Here is a 20,241-nt window from a genome sequence, read left to right as displayed (position 1 = left end):
ACTGTCATTGTTGTTTGGATCCCAGCTGGGACCGAGCTCTGCTGGGCTGGGAACTCTGCAGGCACATGTGAAGGAACACTCTGTGTTTTCAAGAGCTTTTCATCTGATGGGAAGAACACCAGAAAAAATGGTTGAAGGGCTCAGCATCAAGTTCCTCAGCATAGCTTTGCTGGGTGACTTTGCACAACATATTTATTCCCTCTGGGATCTGCACAATAGAGAGACAGCAATTTTCTGCTTCTCTGGGGCATTGTAGTTGTAAAGCTGTATGGCGTTCAGAGGGCACTGGATGTGTTCTTGTTGCCAAATCATGTTTGAGGAAAACAAGACAAAATGAGAAATGGATATTTATGGGAAATCATCCAGCATAGTTATTTCTCCATTTTGAATGAAAAAGAAATATGAAATATCGAGAAATGTTTGTGAAAATTTCAGAAGGGCGTTAGAATTATAGTGGTAATGGGGGAGATTTTTTACAGAACTAAAGTTATTTTCTGCACCAAAATGTATGTTTTTAATCAGTGCCTGTAATATTTTGAATTGACCTTTCAGAACATTTTTATTTGTTCATTAAAAATTTAAGAACTTCAAAAGTTACATATTTTTAAAATTCTGTGGTGTTTTAATCTAAGAAATCTGACAGAGTCTGTTGCCCACAGTTTGCATGAATCCCAGTCAGTGCTTTATCCTTACACTACCATCCTTTACCCTTCCATCCTTTCTCAGAGATATTCTTTTAAATGTGAAATTCTTTTGAACCAGCGCTCCACTGGTGGCCCAAATCCTGACCAGAAGGTGCTGCACTGAGGCTTTCTGTTTCTTCCCCTCTGCGTCTCTGCCTCATTTAGGGATGATCTCTGGGTGCTTCAGGTGTATCCCAGGTCAGGGGGAGGGAACATTTATTGATTTATTTCCTTCCTTTTTAGCCATTGTTTCCTTTCACCTGCCTCCACAAGTGATGGCTGCGCTAATTCCTTCACAGACCATTAACTCTGGAGTGCTGTGGGATCCCAGCCCGGCCCTTCCAAAGAGCTGCCATTCACCAGGTCGTAATTCTCCCTCTTGCTCCTGCCTCCTCTCCCACATGGCTGATGTGGCTTCTGTTTGAATTCCAGATGATGACTGCACCAACTCCTTCACGCCCAACCAGGTGGCCAGGATGCACTGCTACCTGGACCTCGTCTACCAGAGCTGGCAGCCCACCAAGAAACCGGCTCCCATCGCAATCGCCCCCCAGATCGTGGCTCGCACCTCCACCGCTGTCACCCTGGAGTGGTTTCCACCCATCGATGGCCACTTCTTTGAAAGGTGATCATGCTCTGCTCTGTACTCTTGTGCTGCAAAAATGGGAAGGGGAGAACCAGAGGCCCCGCTCCAGGAGGAGCAGCTTGGTCATGTGCTGTGCTCAGCCTGGGTTAAGGCTCTTTCCTAAATTGGTTCATACTGAGGAGGTTATTGATCTGTTGTCTGCTCTTCCTTTCTCAGCCTGTAGCACTCAGTTGAAGGCCATTGATTTGCCATGTAAAGGGCAAATCTTTCTCCATATATTACGGGAGGAATTTTCAATCAAAGATTCTGGCCCTGTGATTCCTGCTGTTGCTGCTGCTCATGAATACCTGTGGGCTTCGGCTGTGCCTGCATGTTCCCCCCTCCTCTCCTTGCACATTCCCTTTGCAAGGACAAAGTGGATCTTGTTTTTACAACACAGAGCTCATGGGCGAGGAGGTGGCTGGGCTGGGGACAGGGAAAAATGTTCCCTCCTCCCCTGAGCTGTAGATGTGAGATGGGAATTGAGCAAGGCAGAGTCCCAGACCCTTGGGTATGATGTGAATGTCATCCTGTAGGTCAGGGTAGGGGTGTGTGTTCCTGTCTAGCGGGCATGCAGCTGTGTGATATCAATAATGGAAAATAGGGCTCTGGGCAGGAGTTGCACCTCACTGCAGCCCATATCTGGAGCAATTCTGCCCCAGTATGACCTGAGTAATGGGGTAGTTCCTCTAAATGCTCTTATGCAGCTCTTGGATGGGCTGCAGGAGCCATGGGAGTCCTGGCAGAGAACTTCCCAAATTACTGACCTTCTCGCGTTACCATTAACTCACCTCCCCGTCTGCATTTCTTCTCCACCTCTTGCTTTGTTGTTTTATAGAGAGCACACTTGGAGTGTCCTTCAGGACCGCAGCACTTCAGAGCACAGGAGGCCAAATTTACAAGCGTATTAGCACCCAAAAAGCTGCCTCAGCACTGCTGCTTTGTGCTGGGAGAGCACCTTGAAACCACTGCCTCCATCAGGGATGAAACTCCTTCCAGCACTGCTAGGACGCCGTGGCCATTTCAGTGGCCAGCTTGCACTTTATCCCACTAGGCAGAGAGCTGTTATTTTCTGCTCAGATGAGATTTTCCACCCTTATTGCAGATTAATATGGGGAGGGAAATCAAATCCTGTTAGGAATTGATGAAGAGAGGTCTTGTGCTCTGAACAGTGTTTGCTTTAATTACAGTTTTGTAACTGAATCCTTTTATTCCCTACCTGTGAAAAGGACTTATGTGTAGTTCTGAAATTTAATTCAGAATTTTTCAGCCCATAATCATTTTTAGGTAAATTAAGTTTCTCCAATTTAATTTAGATTTCAGAAGATGCTTATTGTGTGTTAAATAAATGCCATCTGCCTCTAAAAAACACATTGATGCAGAGTTAATTGTTGTGTAACCAAATATGACTTTATTACATATTTCTTATAACTCAATCAATATGTTCTTAATAACCTCTAGTTGCTTGCTTCTTAAATAACACACAGTGGATAGCCTGCTAAATCTAAAATTTCATAACAGAGTTATCATATGTTAAATAAAGAGTAATTTTCCAGGGAAAAAAAAAGTCCTTTGGGTTTTCAAATCTGTGTGCTCAGTATTACTGAAGAGATTTAAAGAGACAGCCTCAAATACTCTGAGTCCAATTCCTTGTTAAAATGAGATTCCCACTGCTAACGGATACAGAAATGTTGCCGTGACCATTTAAAAATGTCACTGAAACATAGAAATGATCCTGTCTAAAACATGCCCATATTTTTGATCTGCTAATCAAAACAAGGATGATAGTATTATTCTAGTGACTAATCCTGGAAAAGCTCACGTGCCGAACTTCCAGAACCGCCGAGCCCAGCGCTGCTCGGTCAGAGACCCATGCCTGTATCAATTTGTGAAATTGGGTCACTGTGCAAGACAAGTAGGAGGTAAAATTGGCCAAGTATAATCTTATCTGTGTGTGGGAATACTGTAAATCTTTGCAGATATTTTTACACAAAGTGCACACCATGGCCCAAATTTTACTTGCCTCACTTGAATGAATAAACTCATTCACTTCAATGGGACTATTCATGTAAAAAACAGAAGACTGATACTCAGCTGCTGAGTGCCTTGGGCCTGGTTTCTAATGCACGGAGGCCCCTTCCTTGCTGTTTTGACAGTGTAAAAGGGCCTTCAAAGGATGAATGGCTCTGGCTACATTAGCAAGTATTGTGGCCCAATATAAGTAGATCTCCAGCGCAAAACAGTTGTTAATGAAGACCTGACGTCAACACCGCGGGGGCTCGGGGGGCTCACGGTGCCCCGCGGCACCAGCGCTGGGAGCACATCAGGTGTGGTCCTGCAGCACACCTCCACTCCAGTTCCTGGCAAAAATGGGCTCAGCTTCCCTGCTCCAGCACTGTTCTGAGTGCTGGGAGTGGGGAAGAGGAGGAGTTTCACTCCCAGAGCTCACTCCTGATCCCAATTACAATGCTGCTGTGGGCGCGCTCGGCGTAACTCAGGTTCCTTTTATGTCTCTTTTATTCTCCAGAGCTGTGCACAGGCAGTGACCTCTGCTTAATGAAAGTCAGGGAGGGAAAATTTAGCCTTCTCTTTAAAAACGTAGCACTGGGCTGGCTGTATCTGTGTGGGAGGTCCTGACAGGTTGAAGGGAGATGAGGCATGGAAGTAAAGACCATGTGTCTGTTCCCTGCTTAGATCCTACTCGGTCATAGGTACTTCAGATGCTTTCCTCACAGGGTCTTCAAATTACATGAGTAATTACGTGGATTTAGAGGCAGAGAGCAATGTTAACTCCTAATTCCTGTAAATTTGGGGTTGGCTATCCTGTGTTCTCACACCTTGGCAGAAGTAGACACAGGAGCTGTGCACTGCAGTAAAATCTTGCCTCTTCAAAGTGCTCAATTGATGTTTGCTCTTTCACTCTAGAGAGTCACTTACCTGCATGTAAATTTCCCAAGATACTTCGACCCTAAGCTCCAGCAGCTGGTTGAGCTCCCAAACATCTCTAATAATCAAATAGATCAACAACCAGCATTTCTTCTTGTAGATCCTGCCCACAGGATTGGAATGGTTCTCCATCCTCCCTTGCAAAAAAGCGTGAAAAAATGTTGCATGCATACATAGTAGCATGTAATAATGAAATAACAATAAAGCCAATGAAACAAGTGAAAACAAGCATGAAAAAGAGAAGTCTCTTCATTTCCTGACTGCATCCATTGGATGTGTTCATCTGCTGTCTCTGAGCATCCATTCATGCACCTCCTGTTTGAGATGCGTGGGCAGATGTAAACAGTTATTGTCACAGGGCTCTGCAGCAAATTTGGGCAAAAATCTTTGAATGCATCTGCTTCTTCAAGTTTTCATTGAGGTGACAGCATTAACTTCCATGAATCTGATTCTATCTCATTATTAGCAAGCAAATATTTTGGTCATTGTGGTGTCCCAGAGATGGCTGGGCTTGATAATCACTCTGTTAAACCTTGCTGGAAAGTTTCAGTGCCTTAGAAGGGAGAGGACCAACTCTGAATTTCAAGTACAGCAGTTCCAATTTATTCAGTAAACAGGCACTCTTTACCCAAAGGAATGACAGATTTTTTGTGGTTTTGAGTTGCCTACTGAACTGGTGCTGGCCCTGAAGGAAATTATCTGTTTTTTCACTAGTAATCTTTAGATTTTGAACCCACTTCACTGAAATATCATGCTGTAGGGATGAATTCCTCCTGTGCTCTGAACTTCATGAGCTGGAATTTCCCCAGTACTTGGCTTATTAGTAAACAGAGAAGTCTTGATTTTCCATTACCCTGCACTTTGGGAAGTCATGTGCCACAGTGTATAAGGTGGCAGAGATGGCTATCATTCCTAATTAACAGTGTTTTGAACCGATTTGTGCTCATTTTTTTCTTGTTGTCCATGGCTTCATGAGGTATAAGGACCTGGCTTAGGTTTTCATAAGCCTGTAAATGGGATTCCATAATTAGGTTTGACATTCATGGCTCTTTATAGGATTTGTGTGCAAGAGTCTGCAGACCAAAAACTTTAACCCAGGAGACATCCCCTGTGTAAGTCCTTTCAGCCAGTGGAGTTACATCAGGCCTGAGTTTGGCTCCCAAACTGGAAAAGTAAAAAGAGAAAGTTCGCTCATAGCCTTTCCCACATGATGCTCCTTGTGATTTCTCTCTTACCTCCAAGTCCTCACTGCTAAAAGGAAATGTTTGTCCATAAGCCTACAGTTTTTTTCCATCATGGCAGCCTGTGATGAAACTGTATAGCTGCTAATTTGAGTAAAAAGCAGTCCTAATTGTGGAAACTTGGCTTCCAGAGCCCTCTCCTCATCCAGAACCAAGTGCTAATGCAGGAATCTCTTTGTAGAGAAACTGAAAGATTATTATTGCAGGGACTTCTATCCTGACTGTTGGTGGAAGTGTCTGAAGAACAACAGCACAGCAATATTTCTATGTTTTGATTTCTCAGGACCATTTATTCAGGTTTCTTGATTTTTTAAATTTTCTTTTTGCGTATATTATTCAGGCAAGCTGAGTCAGGCACCTAAACCTCTGCTAAATAGGCAGCTGAGAACTGAAATAGGGAGGCAGTGTCACGCCAATAGTGCAGGTGGGTGAAGTGAGACACGGAGAGAAGTACTCACAACATGCCCACATTTTCTCATTTCCAGTGTTACAGACTATGAAAGGAAGAGGAGGCCACCTTTTCCTCCCTCTTCTTTTTTCTACCCCATTGCCGTGTTGTATTTTTCAGGTGTTTTCAGCAGGTGCATCCCTTCCTTGCGCTGCACAAGTTCAGCTAGTTACTGTCTCTGTCAGGCTGGCTCAGCCACTGAGGACCCCAAATAACTTCTGCCTGGGGATCACAGTCCTCTCTTCAAGGCAGTGCTGAAATAAATCATGTAGTCGTGGTGATGATGGTTAAAATTTGCATAGCTGATTATAATAATTAATATAAATTATTTTAATAATTAACTCACATCATTCTTACTAGAGTAGCGTAGATAGCACACTGTATTACACACAAATTGTTTGTCTAAAACTTCTGTCCTTTCCTAGGTGCATTTGATCATTAGGATAATTAATTTTTAACTTTTCATTCCAGCAGAAAGTGATCCTTAAAGCAGAACAATTAATTCTGAATAGTAAGCAGCATACTGGGGTGAATAACCACACACTCTGGGGCACACAGGGTTCCGAATTTTGTGACCCCAAGGAATCTAGGGCTGAACTGTGTGAAATGCATCCTCAGCTGATATAAATCAGCTTAACCTTATGGAGAATGTTAGAATTACTCCAGTCTACATCAGCTTAAACCCATATCTTGTGAATGTATTAGCAAAACTATTTAAACTGACAGAGGGTAGTTTTGGACTAGATGTTAGGAAGGAATTGTTCCCTGTGAGGGTGGGGAGGCCCTGGCACAGGGTGCCCATAGAAACTGTGGCTGCCCCTGGATCCCTGGCAGTGTCCAAGGCCAGGCTGGAGGGGCTTGGAGCAGCCTGGGATAGTGGAAGGTGTCCCTGACCCCAACAGGGGGTGGAAAGAGATGAGCTTTAAGGTCCCTTCCAACCCAAACCAGTTTGTGATTTGTGAATTGGTGTTTAACTGGGTTTCCCTGCTCAGCCAGTCTTGCTGGTAGGACAATCCTAAAGATACTACAAGTTCAAACAATAAATAAATCCATGGTGGGAGCAGAAATAGATCTGAAAACTCCTGAGGCCAATTTCTCTGCTCTAACCACTAAGCAGTGTGTATTTTCTTTTGTCATGGTTTGGTCCAGTGCAGGAGAAAAAAAAATAAAATATAGGTGAATGTGATTTCCCAGGTTGCTGTCATTTTGTGTTGGATGGAGGGCTCACAAATGCTTTCTACACAGGCTCTTGACTTAAATCTACAGAAGATCAGCATCAGAAAACACGTTTGTCAGTGCCTTGAGAAAAGAGGGTTAAGTGGACCTGAATTCTAAGTCTTATTGCTTTTAATATAGTTGAATAAGCAGCTCATTCAGCTGTTACTAAGTTGGTGTGTTTTCCTGTTTTCCTGGCCTCCTAGAGAAGTGGGATCAGCATGTGATCTGTGTGCGGAAGGAAGAGTTCTGGTGCAATACGCCTTCAGCGCCTCTTCCCCCATGCCCTGCGATCCCTCGGGGCACTGGAGCCCACGGGAGGCAGAAGGTGAGTCACAGGATGGGGACAAACACATGGTGGGGGAGAAGGTGGGACAGAGCAAAGGGAGAGCCACAAGGAAAAGTGGGAAAATTTGGGAGTGCTTGATTATACCTGCATGTAACATGAACAGAGCCAGCAGGCAGCAGAACACCATGCCCTGAAGGAATGCCACTGGCTCAAATACCTGTGTTTTGGCCCCTGAGTCCTGCCCCTGCCCATGAATTAAAGGAATTCCAGGAGCTGAATATGAATTTCACAAAGCAGCAGAGTGCCAAGAAATGCTGAGCATTCACATCTGCCAGACAAAATCCTCAGGGGAGCTGTTTACTCCCTCTACTCCAACTCCAAAAGTGAGGAGTTGTTATTTATTTGGGCCTGATTTGTGCTGCCTTTGCTTGTGGTGAACAGCAGTGGGCTGCAGCAGCAGCCAGGCTGGAAGGAGATTGCCCTTTGGGCAAGTGCTCTGCAGCAGGAATGCAGGTGACCACGTCAAGCCCTCTTGTTCAGGATGTTTTGCAAGTCGTTCTCTTGGAGCCTGTTGGAGGGAGAATGGTCTGCAGGGCTGGTTGTGCAGTGCCATTAGATCTCCATCATTAACTCTCCTCCACACGTCCCTTCCGGTACGTCCCTGGCTGTATGTGGTGGAGCATATTTAAGATTGTACCAGGCAAAGGTCACTCATCCCAAATCACGGTTTGGAAAGCGCAGAGTATTATTTCAGCCTGTGCCTCACGAGCTGTTCCTTCCAGAGCAGCACACTCCAGGCCCACACTGCACCGTGAGCACACAGGTGAGCTCATTGAGCCCAAGGACAATCCTGGATTTTGCAAACTCATTGTACAAATACCTCCTTACGTTAAGGGTTTATTTCTCCTGCACACGGGAGTTATTCTGCAAGGAATATTATTTGGGCTTGCGCCCAGGAGCTCTCCCTTGTCCTAAGGTGAGCACGTGCAACGAGCTGTGTCCCTGCTGCTTGATGGGACAGTGGGCAGTATCCTCTGCCCCACGCACCCATGTCCCAGGGTGGGGGCCCAGCAGAGGTTGTGTTTCACTCCCACTCACCCCCTAAATTTAGAACAGGTTGACCAGAGAAGCTGTGGCTGCCCTATCCCTGCAAGTGTCCAAGGCCAGGTTGGACAGGGCTTGGAGCAACCTGGGATACTGGAAGGTGTCCCTGCCCATGGCAGGGGTGGGGCTTTAAGGTCCCTTCCAACCCAAACCATTCCATGGTCCTATGACATCCAAGGCTCCTGGGCACAGCTCAGGGCACATCTGGCCCTTGGATGGATGCTCCATCCCGGGAAGCAGCACTCTGGGTATGGGGGTGACTAGATCACCCAGTAAACAGCATTAGCAAAGTTTGGATCACTTGCAGTAGTAGTTCAGGGTAGATGGTGGAATTTGCACTTAGCCAAGGATTACAAGACTTTGAAACCTGGTTTCATTTGGAAGAAAACTTGAAACTTTTGAAATTCTCCATGAAGGAAAATTAAAAACAAAAAGTGTTTGATGCTGGCCAAAATGTTTTGTTTAGCTCATATAATTCCTCATGAACTTTGGTTAAATTATGACATTTGAAAATATACCCTTTAGTATAGAATCTAGGGCAAAAGCAACTTTGAATATCAAAATGGAAAGTGTCTCAAGGTGCAAAAGTGAAAAGGTTTCTTACAAAAATGTCAAAACATAATGTTCCAATAGTGTTAGAAATTTCTTGCCATTTTCTCTTCCAGAATAAAACTTTGGCCAAATAAACCCAGTTTTGCAAAGTGTTTTTATTTTGAAAGGACTGCATATTCCATTGAAACATGCAGTTCCATCAAAATTTCTCCACTGAGCTTTGATTTGAAAACTTCTAGATCTCACACGTCTTGCCAGAGGCATCATTCCTAGAGAAACTAAGCTACTCTAAGATTTATTACTCAGCAGCATTTTGCGTTTAATTTCCTCTTCTTGCTGTGTGTGCCTGCATGTTCTTAACTATGAAGGGTGCAGTCAGATCCTTATCTGTCTCATTCAGTTGCTCTTGTGCCATTGCTATGGAACAGAAGTTTGGTAATCCTGTCCTCAGGATTAACGAGTTGTTGCCACTTTAGGGTAGAAAATATACCAAGTGTATGGTGTTTGTTGCTCCATGATTTCCTGTCTCTGCTACCCCACTCCCTGACATTCAGGCCCTCTGCCTATTTGCACTTGGTCTGAGTTACAAATAGCACAGTTAGATCATTGTCTGGCTTCTTTAATTCTCTATCTGTGAGCACTCAAGCATTCAAGCTTTAACTTCACTTTCTGCAGGGGTCCACGGGTGTAAATCTTCACTGCTTGAATGTCCGTGGAAAGTGAAGACAAGGGAGGCACAAGCATGGCCAAAATGAACTTGTTTTAAAATCTGAGATGACACTGGTGGAAAATGTTTTGTAGGACTCATGCAGCTTCTGAGCAGCAAACCACACTCCTCGCGTGTCTCTGAAGCAGCTCTGGTTGATCTCAACTTCCTGAGGTCTCCTACCCCAGGTGGCTGCACCAGCAGTGGTCTGGGCTATGTGTGAGCTGTGCCCATTGCAAAACCCTGCTGTGGGTGCTGTGTCCTCCCTGATTCCGTGCTTGTTCCTGAGCATGGTGGGATCCAACCCCCAGGCTGAGGCATCTCGTGGTTCTCTCTCAGCCAGTTGTGGCCCCTGCTTGAGGGGCTATTTGTTCCTTGGCAGGGGTTGTGGGAAGGCTCTGGAGATCAGGCAGTTCTGATTTACTCTTTATCTTCACCATAGAGCCAGAAAGCTCTAACCTACCTGGATTCTCACCAGCAACACCAGCTAGATCAACAAACCTTACAGCACCTCCATAGCTCTGTCAAAGGGGGGTTTTATGTAAGAAAGGTGATTTTGGCTCCAGCCCAGTGAGTACCTTTGCTTGCTGTGCACTATATGCATGTATCAGTCAGCTCCTCCTGCTTGGCTCACTGCTGACTGAGAGAAGTGTGAGAATATTATAAAAAATGTTGCTGCCTTGCGCTGCTCTAGAGCTCAGCCTTTTCCCGGGCCTAATATTTCCCTCGAGAGCTATTCCTTCTGTATCCTAATTGTCCCAGTTGGACACTGGAGTCCCACTGGGTGGTTCCTTTATCTTGACCACCTAAGAAATGTGGCAGGTGAGTTGCAGTTGTGACAGGGGTAACATCCTGAGAGATTCCTGATTCCAGATGGCCTCTCAGGCTCCATCCCTGTGCTGGGGAATTCATCCCAGGCACTGCACTTTACTGCACAATGAAGGATTGGTGCACCAGGTTGTATTTGGGGAAAACATTTCAGGAAAGACACCCTCCTAACCTGCCATCCCTGCTCTCTAACCCAGACATGGGGTTTGGCTCATCCTCACAAACCTCACATTCCTGTTTTGTGTTAGGCAAGATGTGATGTTGCATGAGATGCTGTTCTGTGTCTGATCTGACTATCTCATAAGGCAAAGGATTTTCAGAACCTAGTGGAGAGGGGAAGAATAACTTCTACACCATTTATTTTTACATACAAATATTTGTAATTTTCAGAGTATTTACCCATCTCTAGAAATCCAGTTACATGAAATAAGGTTTTTGTCCTCTTCCACAACTAAATGGATATTTCTTACCCAGTGAAAGTGTTGGTTGATATTTGAGAAAGAGTCTCTTTATCTCAGCTTCATTGAGGTTTTTAGTCTATGAATGACTACAATCTGCCAGCTGTTTTGGGGTAATGATCTCTGTGCTAAGCTCCCTGGAGGCTGAGTCCAATTCACGCATCTCCAGGGATCACACCCTGATCTACCAAAACGTGTAGGTTTGTTTGGAATTTAAGTCTTACCAAGGCCTTGAACTGACAGAGGTGAATTTGCAGGATCCCAGGTGGGGACGTGCTGGGCTGTGAGCCATTAGCCCCATTTTCCTTTCTGTGAGAGGGCAGTGGTAAAATTCACAGATCTTTCCAAAGCCCTCTGAGATACTGGAGTTTAAAAAGACCTTGGGGCTGCAGTCAGGAGCTTGCTGTGGGTCTGACAAAATTGTCAGAGGGCTCAGCCAAGCACACGCAGCCGGCAGTGAGGGTGAGATGACGTGAGCTGAATGGGGTATTGCTGCTCACAGTGATTATCCACAGGGCTTGCACACTTGCCAGGAGGGAAACTTGAGCGTTTTAAATGGACCTCTGGCTTTCTTCAAAATGTATCACCTCTGTGGTCTCTCCAGATGCTGATGGCATTCCCACTGCTCTGTGCCATGTGAGGAGGAGAGAAGGGCTCTGGGATATGGGAGGTGAGGGAGAAACATGAAAAGTTGGGCATCTGCAGGACAATAGCGTTGAATCGCAGGAAGGCTGCCAGGAAATCTATTCTGCATCTGGGTCCATTTGGTATGAACCAGAGAATTCCCTGAGCTGTTTATCCTTGACAAAAGAGGCACATTTCTAACACTTCATTGGATCACAGACAATCAGAATAACCTTCACACATTGCCCTTTTCTCTTTAAATTAGTAGTGACGTCCTGTTTGTCCATGTTTGCCCAGTAGTTTATCTTGCTTTCTTCCTCAGTTGCAAACAGTGGTGCTGTCCTTTCTTTTCCCTCTGCCTTCTGCATTTCTCTCCTCTCATTACCTTTCTTTATCTTCTTTTCTGTACTTTGCTTTCTCCCTGTCATGTTTTCCTCCCTTTTTGTGTGATTATTTGGGAAGGAAAAGGGAATTTATAGCTCTCACTGGATTCTGTTACCAACTGTTCCACCCATCTGACCCCTCTGGATCTTGAAGTCCATGACTCCACGCCAAATTGTAATGTTACCATAGTATTTGGGAACCCAGCAAGAATTGTGGCTTTCATTACTTTTCAGTACTACCTCCCATGTAGTTGAACACAACCAACGGTGAGAAATGTAAAAGCACAAGTGCCTCTTGTTTCATCACAACAAGAGCAAAGAGACAGCTCAGACCTGTGCTCCATGTGCGTCCAAAGAAAGGGTCTTACACAATGTGCTAGATCAGCCTGTAAATGCCACAGGAGTTGCCCCTGAACAGCACAACAGCTTCTTGGAACAAACAAAGGCTCTTTTCTTGTCTTTGTTAAAGAGAAAAAGATTGTATTTTCAAGTGAGAGGCAAGGGAATAAGTAGGAGGTGAACTGAAGGCTAAGTGACTCTGTTTATCAGGTAAATTACCAAGTGGAAGGGGTATAAAATATTGTTTGGCACGGGGAAAGGCACTAGAAAGAGGAAATGCAGGCCCAGATGCACTGGCACAGAGTGTGTTGTGTGGTGTCCAGTCCAGCTGGGCACTTAAACTGCCTTTGTGTCTCTCACCCGGTCAGGAGACGCTGGTGTTCTGTTCCTCCTCCCCATGCTGGCCATGCCTGTTCTGATGAAGTAAATAATTAGTTTCCTGGACAGATATGTTCTCCTGCCACTGGTCTGCCTTTTAAACTGATGCTAATGAAAACTCATGTTCTCTAACTTCTTTTGTGCCCTCTCTTTGCTCCCTTCTTCCTTACCAGGGCACCCTGACGTTGAGCAGCCCTGTAAATCCAGCGTCAGGACATGGAGTCCCAATTCGGCCGTCAACCAACACACGGTGCCCCCAGCCTGTCCTGAGCCCCAGGGTTGCTACCTGCAGCTGGAATTTCGCTATCCCCTGACTCCAGAGTCCCTCACGGTCTGGGTGACTTTCGTTTCCCCGGACTGGGACTCCAGTGGAGCAGTGAATGACATCAAGCTGCTCACGGTCAGCGGGAAGAATATTTCACTCGGGCCACAGAACGTCTTCTGTGACATCCCACTGACCATCAAGCTGGATGTGGGAAAAGTGGGAGAGGAGGTGTATGGGATCCAGATCTACACCTTAGACGAGCACCTGGAAATCGACGCTGCCATGCTGAGCTCTGTCCCCCACAGCACCCTGTGCTCAGGCTGCAAACCCATCCAGTACAAAGTGGTCCGGGACCCTCCTTTCCAGTCTGGATCTCCTGTGGTCGTCTCAAACCTCAGCAGGAGATTTGTCGACACGTAAGTAGCTGCTTTCCAGAGAGCTGGATAGACTTGTTCAGATCAAAACAATGTCCTGTTCTTCTCATCCTTCTAATGTCCAGCACTACAAGTGATTGTTAAGATGTTGAACTAGACAGACATGCCCAGAATTACCATGACAGGATGTTCTCATAGTTTCTCTCAAAACCAGGAGCATTAAACCCAAATGAGATGGCCTGAGAGTTATGGATAGAGTTTGTGAGTTATGGATAGAGATAGTTTGTGAGAAATTTCCAGGCTGGCTGTGCAGAGATGTGTCACTCAGGCTCTCTCTAACTAGAAAAGATAATGCAATGTACCTAAGATATGATAAATTAAATGGTTAAGCTAACCTAAATGAGGACCTCTGGAATAACACGGTCATTGTTTCCTTGGGAATCTTTTGAAAGTAATGTTTTGATAGCGAAGGAGAGAGCAGAGCTTTCAGGGCTGGAGCACTGATTAACTGCTAAAGGAAGTGTGCAAAGAAATACATGTGCATGTTCAGGTGTGTAAATCTGTTTCAACCACTTCCATTTTCTGCTTTCATGTGTCACTAAACCAAGTTGTGTTGGTGTGAGATTGTTCTGAAATGGGAAATATGGCAAGTGCTCTAGTTTGTTGTAGGAACTGAGTTTCATCCCAGATACAGTTACACTCATCTAGTCAAGGGATGCATTACTGTTGAGGAAAGTCCACCTTCAAAATATTTACTGATTGGGAGGAGATCCATGATCTACCCGTAAGCATTCAACAGCAAGAAAAACATCTTTTGCATAACATGATTCCCTGGAAATGATTCATTCATCTGTGGAAGCAACATGAAGCTCTTTTGAAAAATGAACACCAGATAAAAGGAAACCTGCTAAGAAAACTGCACTCTAATTTAGAAAAGATGATCTAATTAGTACAGCTAATATCAAGGAAGCATACATCATTATGGTCTTCTAAAGCATATTTAAATAGAATAAAAATGATTAATTAACAATTCAGTAATCATGAACTACCATCCCTTTTCATGGCCCAATTATGCAGCTCAGAAAATGCAAATTGTCCCTATGGATTTAAAAATTCAAGGTAACTAACAATAGTGAATCTAAAAACAAAAACCCAGGACATCACAAAGATTACTCATGTGCTGAAAGTTAAGCATGTGCTTAAGTGCTTTCTTGGGTTGTAGCCTTGTTCAAACAATTGCTGGCACTTAGCATGAGATGAATATTGGCATATTGGAAATGTAGAAAGCGGTGAATTTTCCCAAGATTTCGCTGTGAAAGCATCTTTGCCTGAAACCTGGCCCACTCTCATTGGAAAATGGGACTGGTTTGGTTTGAAATAGTTGCATACCTTAGCACAAGTTCCCACAGAAACAGGTCCAGTTTTGACTTCATAACACAATATGAAAGAAAAAAAGGAAAGCCCAAAGAGTAACTTGTATTCTGAATTCTGTTTTTCTGTCTTTTATTATGATTTTGTGGGTCACTTACAGCTAGCTCAAGTGAAAGAGTGCTCCAAGAATTAAATCAGTAGCCAGGAGTAGATGACAGTTTTCCTGAGGGTCATTGATTAAATCACGTGCGGTAACAGCACAGTCCCTGTCTGTATGTCTCAGGTAGTTACACAACAAGCTAAAAATCAGACACAGCATTTAATTTAGTCTTTCTGGGCTCCACCTGTGAGCAGTGGTGACAGAAATGAATGCTTCCGGAAGCTGGCACAGCCAATCTCACAACCAAATCCCATCCAAACCCTCTAGGTGAGCTGGGCTCACTTCCTCTGTGTCTTAGCAGGGACCACAGGGAAAATCCTGGCAGTGAACTCTGACAGGACACTTGGGAAGTGAAGTTTTAGTCACCGGGTGAGGAGACAAATATGCAGATTCCTAAGCACTCATAGTTGCTTTTGAGACTGTTTTGGCTGATTTACAATGAGGGTGGTGATGCCCTAGCACGGTTTGAAATAGTTGCCCAGAAATAATTTGAAATAATTTTGAAATAATGCCCAGAGCAGCTGTGGCTGCCCCTGGATCCCTGCAAGTGTCCAAGGTCAGATTGGATGGGGCTTGGAGCAACCTGGACAGTGGAAGTTGTCCCTGCCTATGGTGGGGGCGGGGTGGAGCAAGATGGTCTTTAAGGTCCTTTCCAACCCAAACCATTTTGTGCTTGTGTGATTCAAGACTTCTGCACACGTTTGAAATTTTGAGAAGTGAGATGAATTTTTTATCATATCATATGGGCACAGCACTGATCTGTATCCCCTGGTGATGGGGGAGATTGAGAGGCTGCTGCTGGGCCGTACCTTGAGACACAACAATCTCCTTGAAACTCTGCATGGGGTTGTGGTTTTCTGGTAGAGTCAAAAGCAATATGAATTTTCCATTGGAACCTTGTGCAAAGAGCCACCAGAGTCTTTATACTCCCTAGACAGGAAGGAAGGGATGAGGGAATTCAGGGACGGAGGTGCTGGGCCGTGCTCCTGCTCATAAATGCGTGTAGAGGTAAATACTGTCTCTCTCCCCTGTTCACATCTGCCTGTTTACCTCATTCTGCAACACCGGAATTCAGCATATCTGTGCAGCCAGGCTTTGCAGCCCCTTTATCTCCCTGTGAGCCCCAAGACAGTTGCCTCTCCTTGGTGCCCTCGCATGCTTTCCATATTAAATAAAATGACCCCCCCACATGTTCTGTGGAAGGCTATTTTGAAGGCAGTCACATATCTTTACTCTTGCCTCCTCTGACCTTGATCTTCACTTTCTCTTCTTCTCCCAAAGAAAATATTTGCTTGCACTGTTATCTGTGAGCAAGATCCTTTCCCCAGGTGTGGAGATGCTGAAAGAAAAATTAATTTCTCCTACCTTCTTCCCGTCAAAGAGAGGAAACTTCCTTTTAAGCTGAGAGGAGAGACAGCCTTTAATGGATAGCCCTTGCCTAGTCAGCACTGGGTGCTCCACAGAGGAGAGTAAATAACTAGAACAGTGGAAACATTTTATTAAGAAATGCAAAATAATGCCAGACCTTCTGTTCTCAAGCTGAATTTTAATCTCAGCTCTTGGCTCAAGCTGAGGCTTAAACATTCATTTCTGAGGGACAGGACCTTAGCCTTGGACCTTACAGAAACCAGGCAAGATACACTCAATTCCACTGAGTGTGATCAGCCAGAATTGCTGGTATCTGGGATAAAATGAGAGTCAGAGCCTAGGAAGAGAGCAGAAAGCTAAATAAATCAGTGGGGGGAAAAAAAGAGGTCAGGCCAGGTGCAGCATAGAACTGCTGAGTCTTCACACCACAGCGAGTGATAAGGAAGGAGCCTCATCTGCAAGTCTCAAAGTCTCAGCTCACAATTTAATCCAAAGTGTGGGTTGTGCACATGCTCAGAGGGCTGTGCTCTGGCTGTTCTCTAGAAATACTGTGTGACATGGTCACAGTGGTAACCGAGGTAGTGGCTTTTCACCATTACTGGAGCTTTTTTGCACTCACACTGTTGCATTGGAGAGTAATCATTGCTGATTTTTTAAGAGCTCTCTGGATGGTGTCACAGGCAGTTAGGTGTCAGTCCCAGCAGGGCAGTTTGGGGTGAGCAGCCCGGGGTGAGCAGCCCAAGTTCCCCGTGGCACTCCCAGTATCCCAATTTGTGAGCAGTGAGGAGCTGGGTGCACTGACAAGACCTACATGCTCTCCTCTGGCAGACCTAGCCAAGAGACACTGAGGCTGGTTTTGGAAAGTTGTCAGATTAACTGAAAAAGTTTCAGAGAGCTGGAAACTTTCCCAACATTTCTGCCACAGACTTTGTAAGAAGCCTCAAAGTGTGGTGGACAGCGCTGGATCCGGTTGTCTTTGTGGTGTTAACCAGTAGGGTTTTTTCAAGACAAAGGCATTGACTGAAATAACCTGAGAAAGAATCTCAGCACGAAGCCCTGGTACAAGGTTTGGGTTTGCAGAGTTGAGCTTCTCTGAGAAGCCAGTTAGCAGTCTTGTGATAACATTATTCTGAGCCATTCCTACCAGAGCTTTAGTCCCGAGATGACACATAGAGATCCTGCATTCAGACTTCAAAAAAGAAACACTGAGAGAGAAGCTTGTATTTTCTTGTACAGAGAATAGGTTTTCTTCTCAATTTTGGCTATTTTGCACTGACATTCTGTGGCTAAACCTTTTCTGTGGCTTGATAATAGCTGGAGGGGACTGATCATCATCTGCGTAAACAGCAGTTCTTGTTCAAGTAAGTACAATATTTTTAAGTGTCTTGTTAGAATCAGGGCTTCCATTCAGTGCTGAACTTGTAAACTCCATGTCATTTCTTGGGTTTTAACACCTAAAGGTGGTAGAGGAAGATCTCACTCAGGCTTCTTGGAGTGCTTGAAGAATGACAGGGAAATTGCCACCCCCAGGATGGCAGGTGGCTGGAGGGCTCCTGTGGCACTGTTTGTAGGTCCTTAGTGTTTCATTGCTCAGGGGTCCTTAGCAGTTCATGTGCTTCAGGCCCCTACTTTATCTAACACGATCATTTGCTTCCAAATTTGCCTTATTGATGCATTTACCATTTGTTACTGGTCCCCGGTTGGAAGGGGCATATGGTCAGTGACTTGTCAGAAACCCCAGAGGAGGAGAAGTTGAGTGAAATGGAAAGTAACTCTTTAGTCTGAAGGTTCCTACAAACATGAACAAGCAGAGAGGCTGGAGAATCAGCAATGGCTGTTCATACTGAACAAGAACTCCTTACAGCCAGTTACTGGCGTGCCTTTTAGCCCCTGAACTCAAGAGCAAGAGTGCATTCACCTGACACCAGCCCAGCTGAACTGACTGGGAAGTTATGAATATCACAATGATGATATCTAAACCCAAGTCCCTGCAGAATGCAACACTAAAACTTCACAGTGACATCTGTCCTTATTATGGCATTCCTTCCTTCACCTCAAAGATTTCTATTTCTCTGTTTTCTGGAGGTCTACCAGCCAGAGGAATGTATGATCTAAAGCAGCTGAAATGAATTGCCAAATCTATCTGTCATGATGATAATTAACACCATATTTCCACCCAAACAAGATACAGATCACTGGGTGGTTTTTCTCCCAACACCAAAAGCTGAAGCCCATATAATCACCCATCTTCTGCTCATCCCTCCTCCACAGTTACTATGCCAAACTTCTCTTGATATGCCAGGAAATACTGGGGAGTATCTAAGATAGGACTGAAATATTAAGAAAACACTTTGCATGGCCAGATTTATCTGCAAGGTTATCCATGCGATATTGGCGTGCTACACATCTGGATTCCTGGCTGGCTTCGGAACTGTAGATGGCATTCCAGCTGTCCTTGTGCACCAGCACTTACCCAGTTACCCCAGAGAGGCCTTGCCTTGATGTGTGAGGACCTCCCACGCTTTTTTTGTGGGTACATCCCCCTGATGGTTCATAGTTTTCTTGCAATTGAATAAATCATAGAATCATAGAAACATAGAATGCTTTGGGTTGAAATGGACCTTGAAGATCATCTCATTCCAACCCCCTCCCATGGGCAGGGACACCTTCCACTAGACCAAGTTGCTCAGAGCTCCATCCAGCCTGGCTTTCCACTTAACTGCTCTCTTCCTCTCTCACTTGCAATAAAGAGTTCCCAGTTTATTCTGAATTTCTTGGTCCTAACATGTATATGATTGTCTTATACCAATATATGGACCATTGCAAGACATCCAGACCTGTAAGTTATTCATTTCTGCATTATAACTCCATCTTTCTCTGCATTGACTGAGCCTTTTTACCAATTCTGTATGTCTGTGAATACTCAAGCTTCTGGGGTTGATCTTTATTTGCAGGAAATGTTTGTTAGTCATCCTCAAAGTGATAACTGAATGAAAAAAAATCCATTTTCATTCAAATTTCTCTTTCAATCCAACCTATTACAGCTACTGGGCATAAATGCAAAACAGTGAGTCTCTACTTGAGCCACTGAGTATTTAATGGGCACTCTCACACCGTGCACTACCAGGGAACTGCTGTTATTAAAAGCATTTTTCACTAGTCTCCAACTAGGAGGTTTCTTTCCCATAATTGCACAATTCTCCATATTATTTTTCTTTAGTAATGTTAGAGATCCCTGGCTATATCCATATGAAATTTTACAGCTCCTCTCCAGCAGGAACACTTTTACCAAGCTTCAGCAGGAACAGATTTACTCTTATTCACACTTTCTTGCTCATTTCTATGAGCTTCCCTATCATTAACTTTCCGTGCTAGCTTTCCATGGACAAAGCTATTTTGAGCTTTCCCAAGAAGCAAACACCCTTCTGTCCCACCAGGTTTCTCTTGCCCCTGTAATTTCCAGTTTCAGGTTCAAGAGCTTGCCTAGTTCTTCATCCAGAGTCCTTTTGTTAAGGAGTAAATGTTTCATTTTTCCCTTGCAGATCCTACTTTCCCAGCAGGAATAGTGGCTGTGCTGTCACTGTACGAAAGCCTTGTCAGTGAAGAGTTTTGAGTGTGTTGGAGTTGCCTGTGGTCAGTTTTGGCAAAGTTGTGATGTTTGATATGCAGCTGGTGTAGGACAGTGTAGCAGTCCTGGTGCTCAGCAAGGGGCTGGCATTGTCCCTGTGCTGCTCCGAGGCCATGCCTGGCCTTGGCTGTGTCATCAGCTCCTTCCTCATGCAGCCAGTATAGATTGCCCTGTTCCTGCTTACTGAACATGGAAATCCCCCATGATGAAAGAACAGAGCAATACAGGACAATTGCCTGTCCCACACCTTCCCTCC

General features: G+C 44.7%; 1 protein-coding gene across 1 annotated transcript in view; it reads left to right on the top strand.

Moving 5' to 3' along the window:
- The window catches only part of PAPPA (pappalysin 1), a 180,306-nt gene that overhangs the window by 60,488 nt on the left and 99,577 nt on the right, over nucleotides 1–20,241 (top strand). Inside the window, exons 5-7 of the mRNA XM_010397645.4 lie at nucleotides 1,116–1,308; nucleotides 7,365–7,486; nucleotides 12,993–13,500. Coding sequence (XP_010395947.2) covers nucleotides 1,116–1,308; nucleotides 7,365–7,486; nucleotides 12,993–13,500 — 823 coding nt within the window. The remainder of the gene's footprint in view (nucleotides 1–1,115; nucleotides 1,309–7,364; nucleotides 7,487–12,992; nucleotides 13,501–20,241) is intronic.

This window comes from Corvus cornix, chromosome 17, assembly GCF_000738735.6.
Source record: "Corvus cornix cornix isolate S_Up_H32 chromosome 17, ASM73873v5, whole genome shotgun sequence".
Taxonomy (NCBI): Eukaryota; Metazoa; Chordata; class Aves; order Passeriformes; family Corvidae; genus Corvus; species Corvus cornix.
Note: the sequence above shows the minus strand (reverse complement) of the source record. Positions and strands in the feature narration are given on the sequence as shown.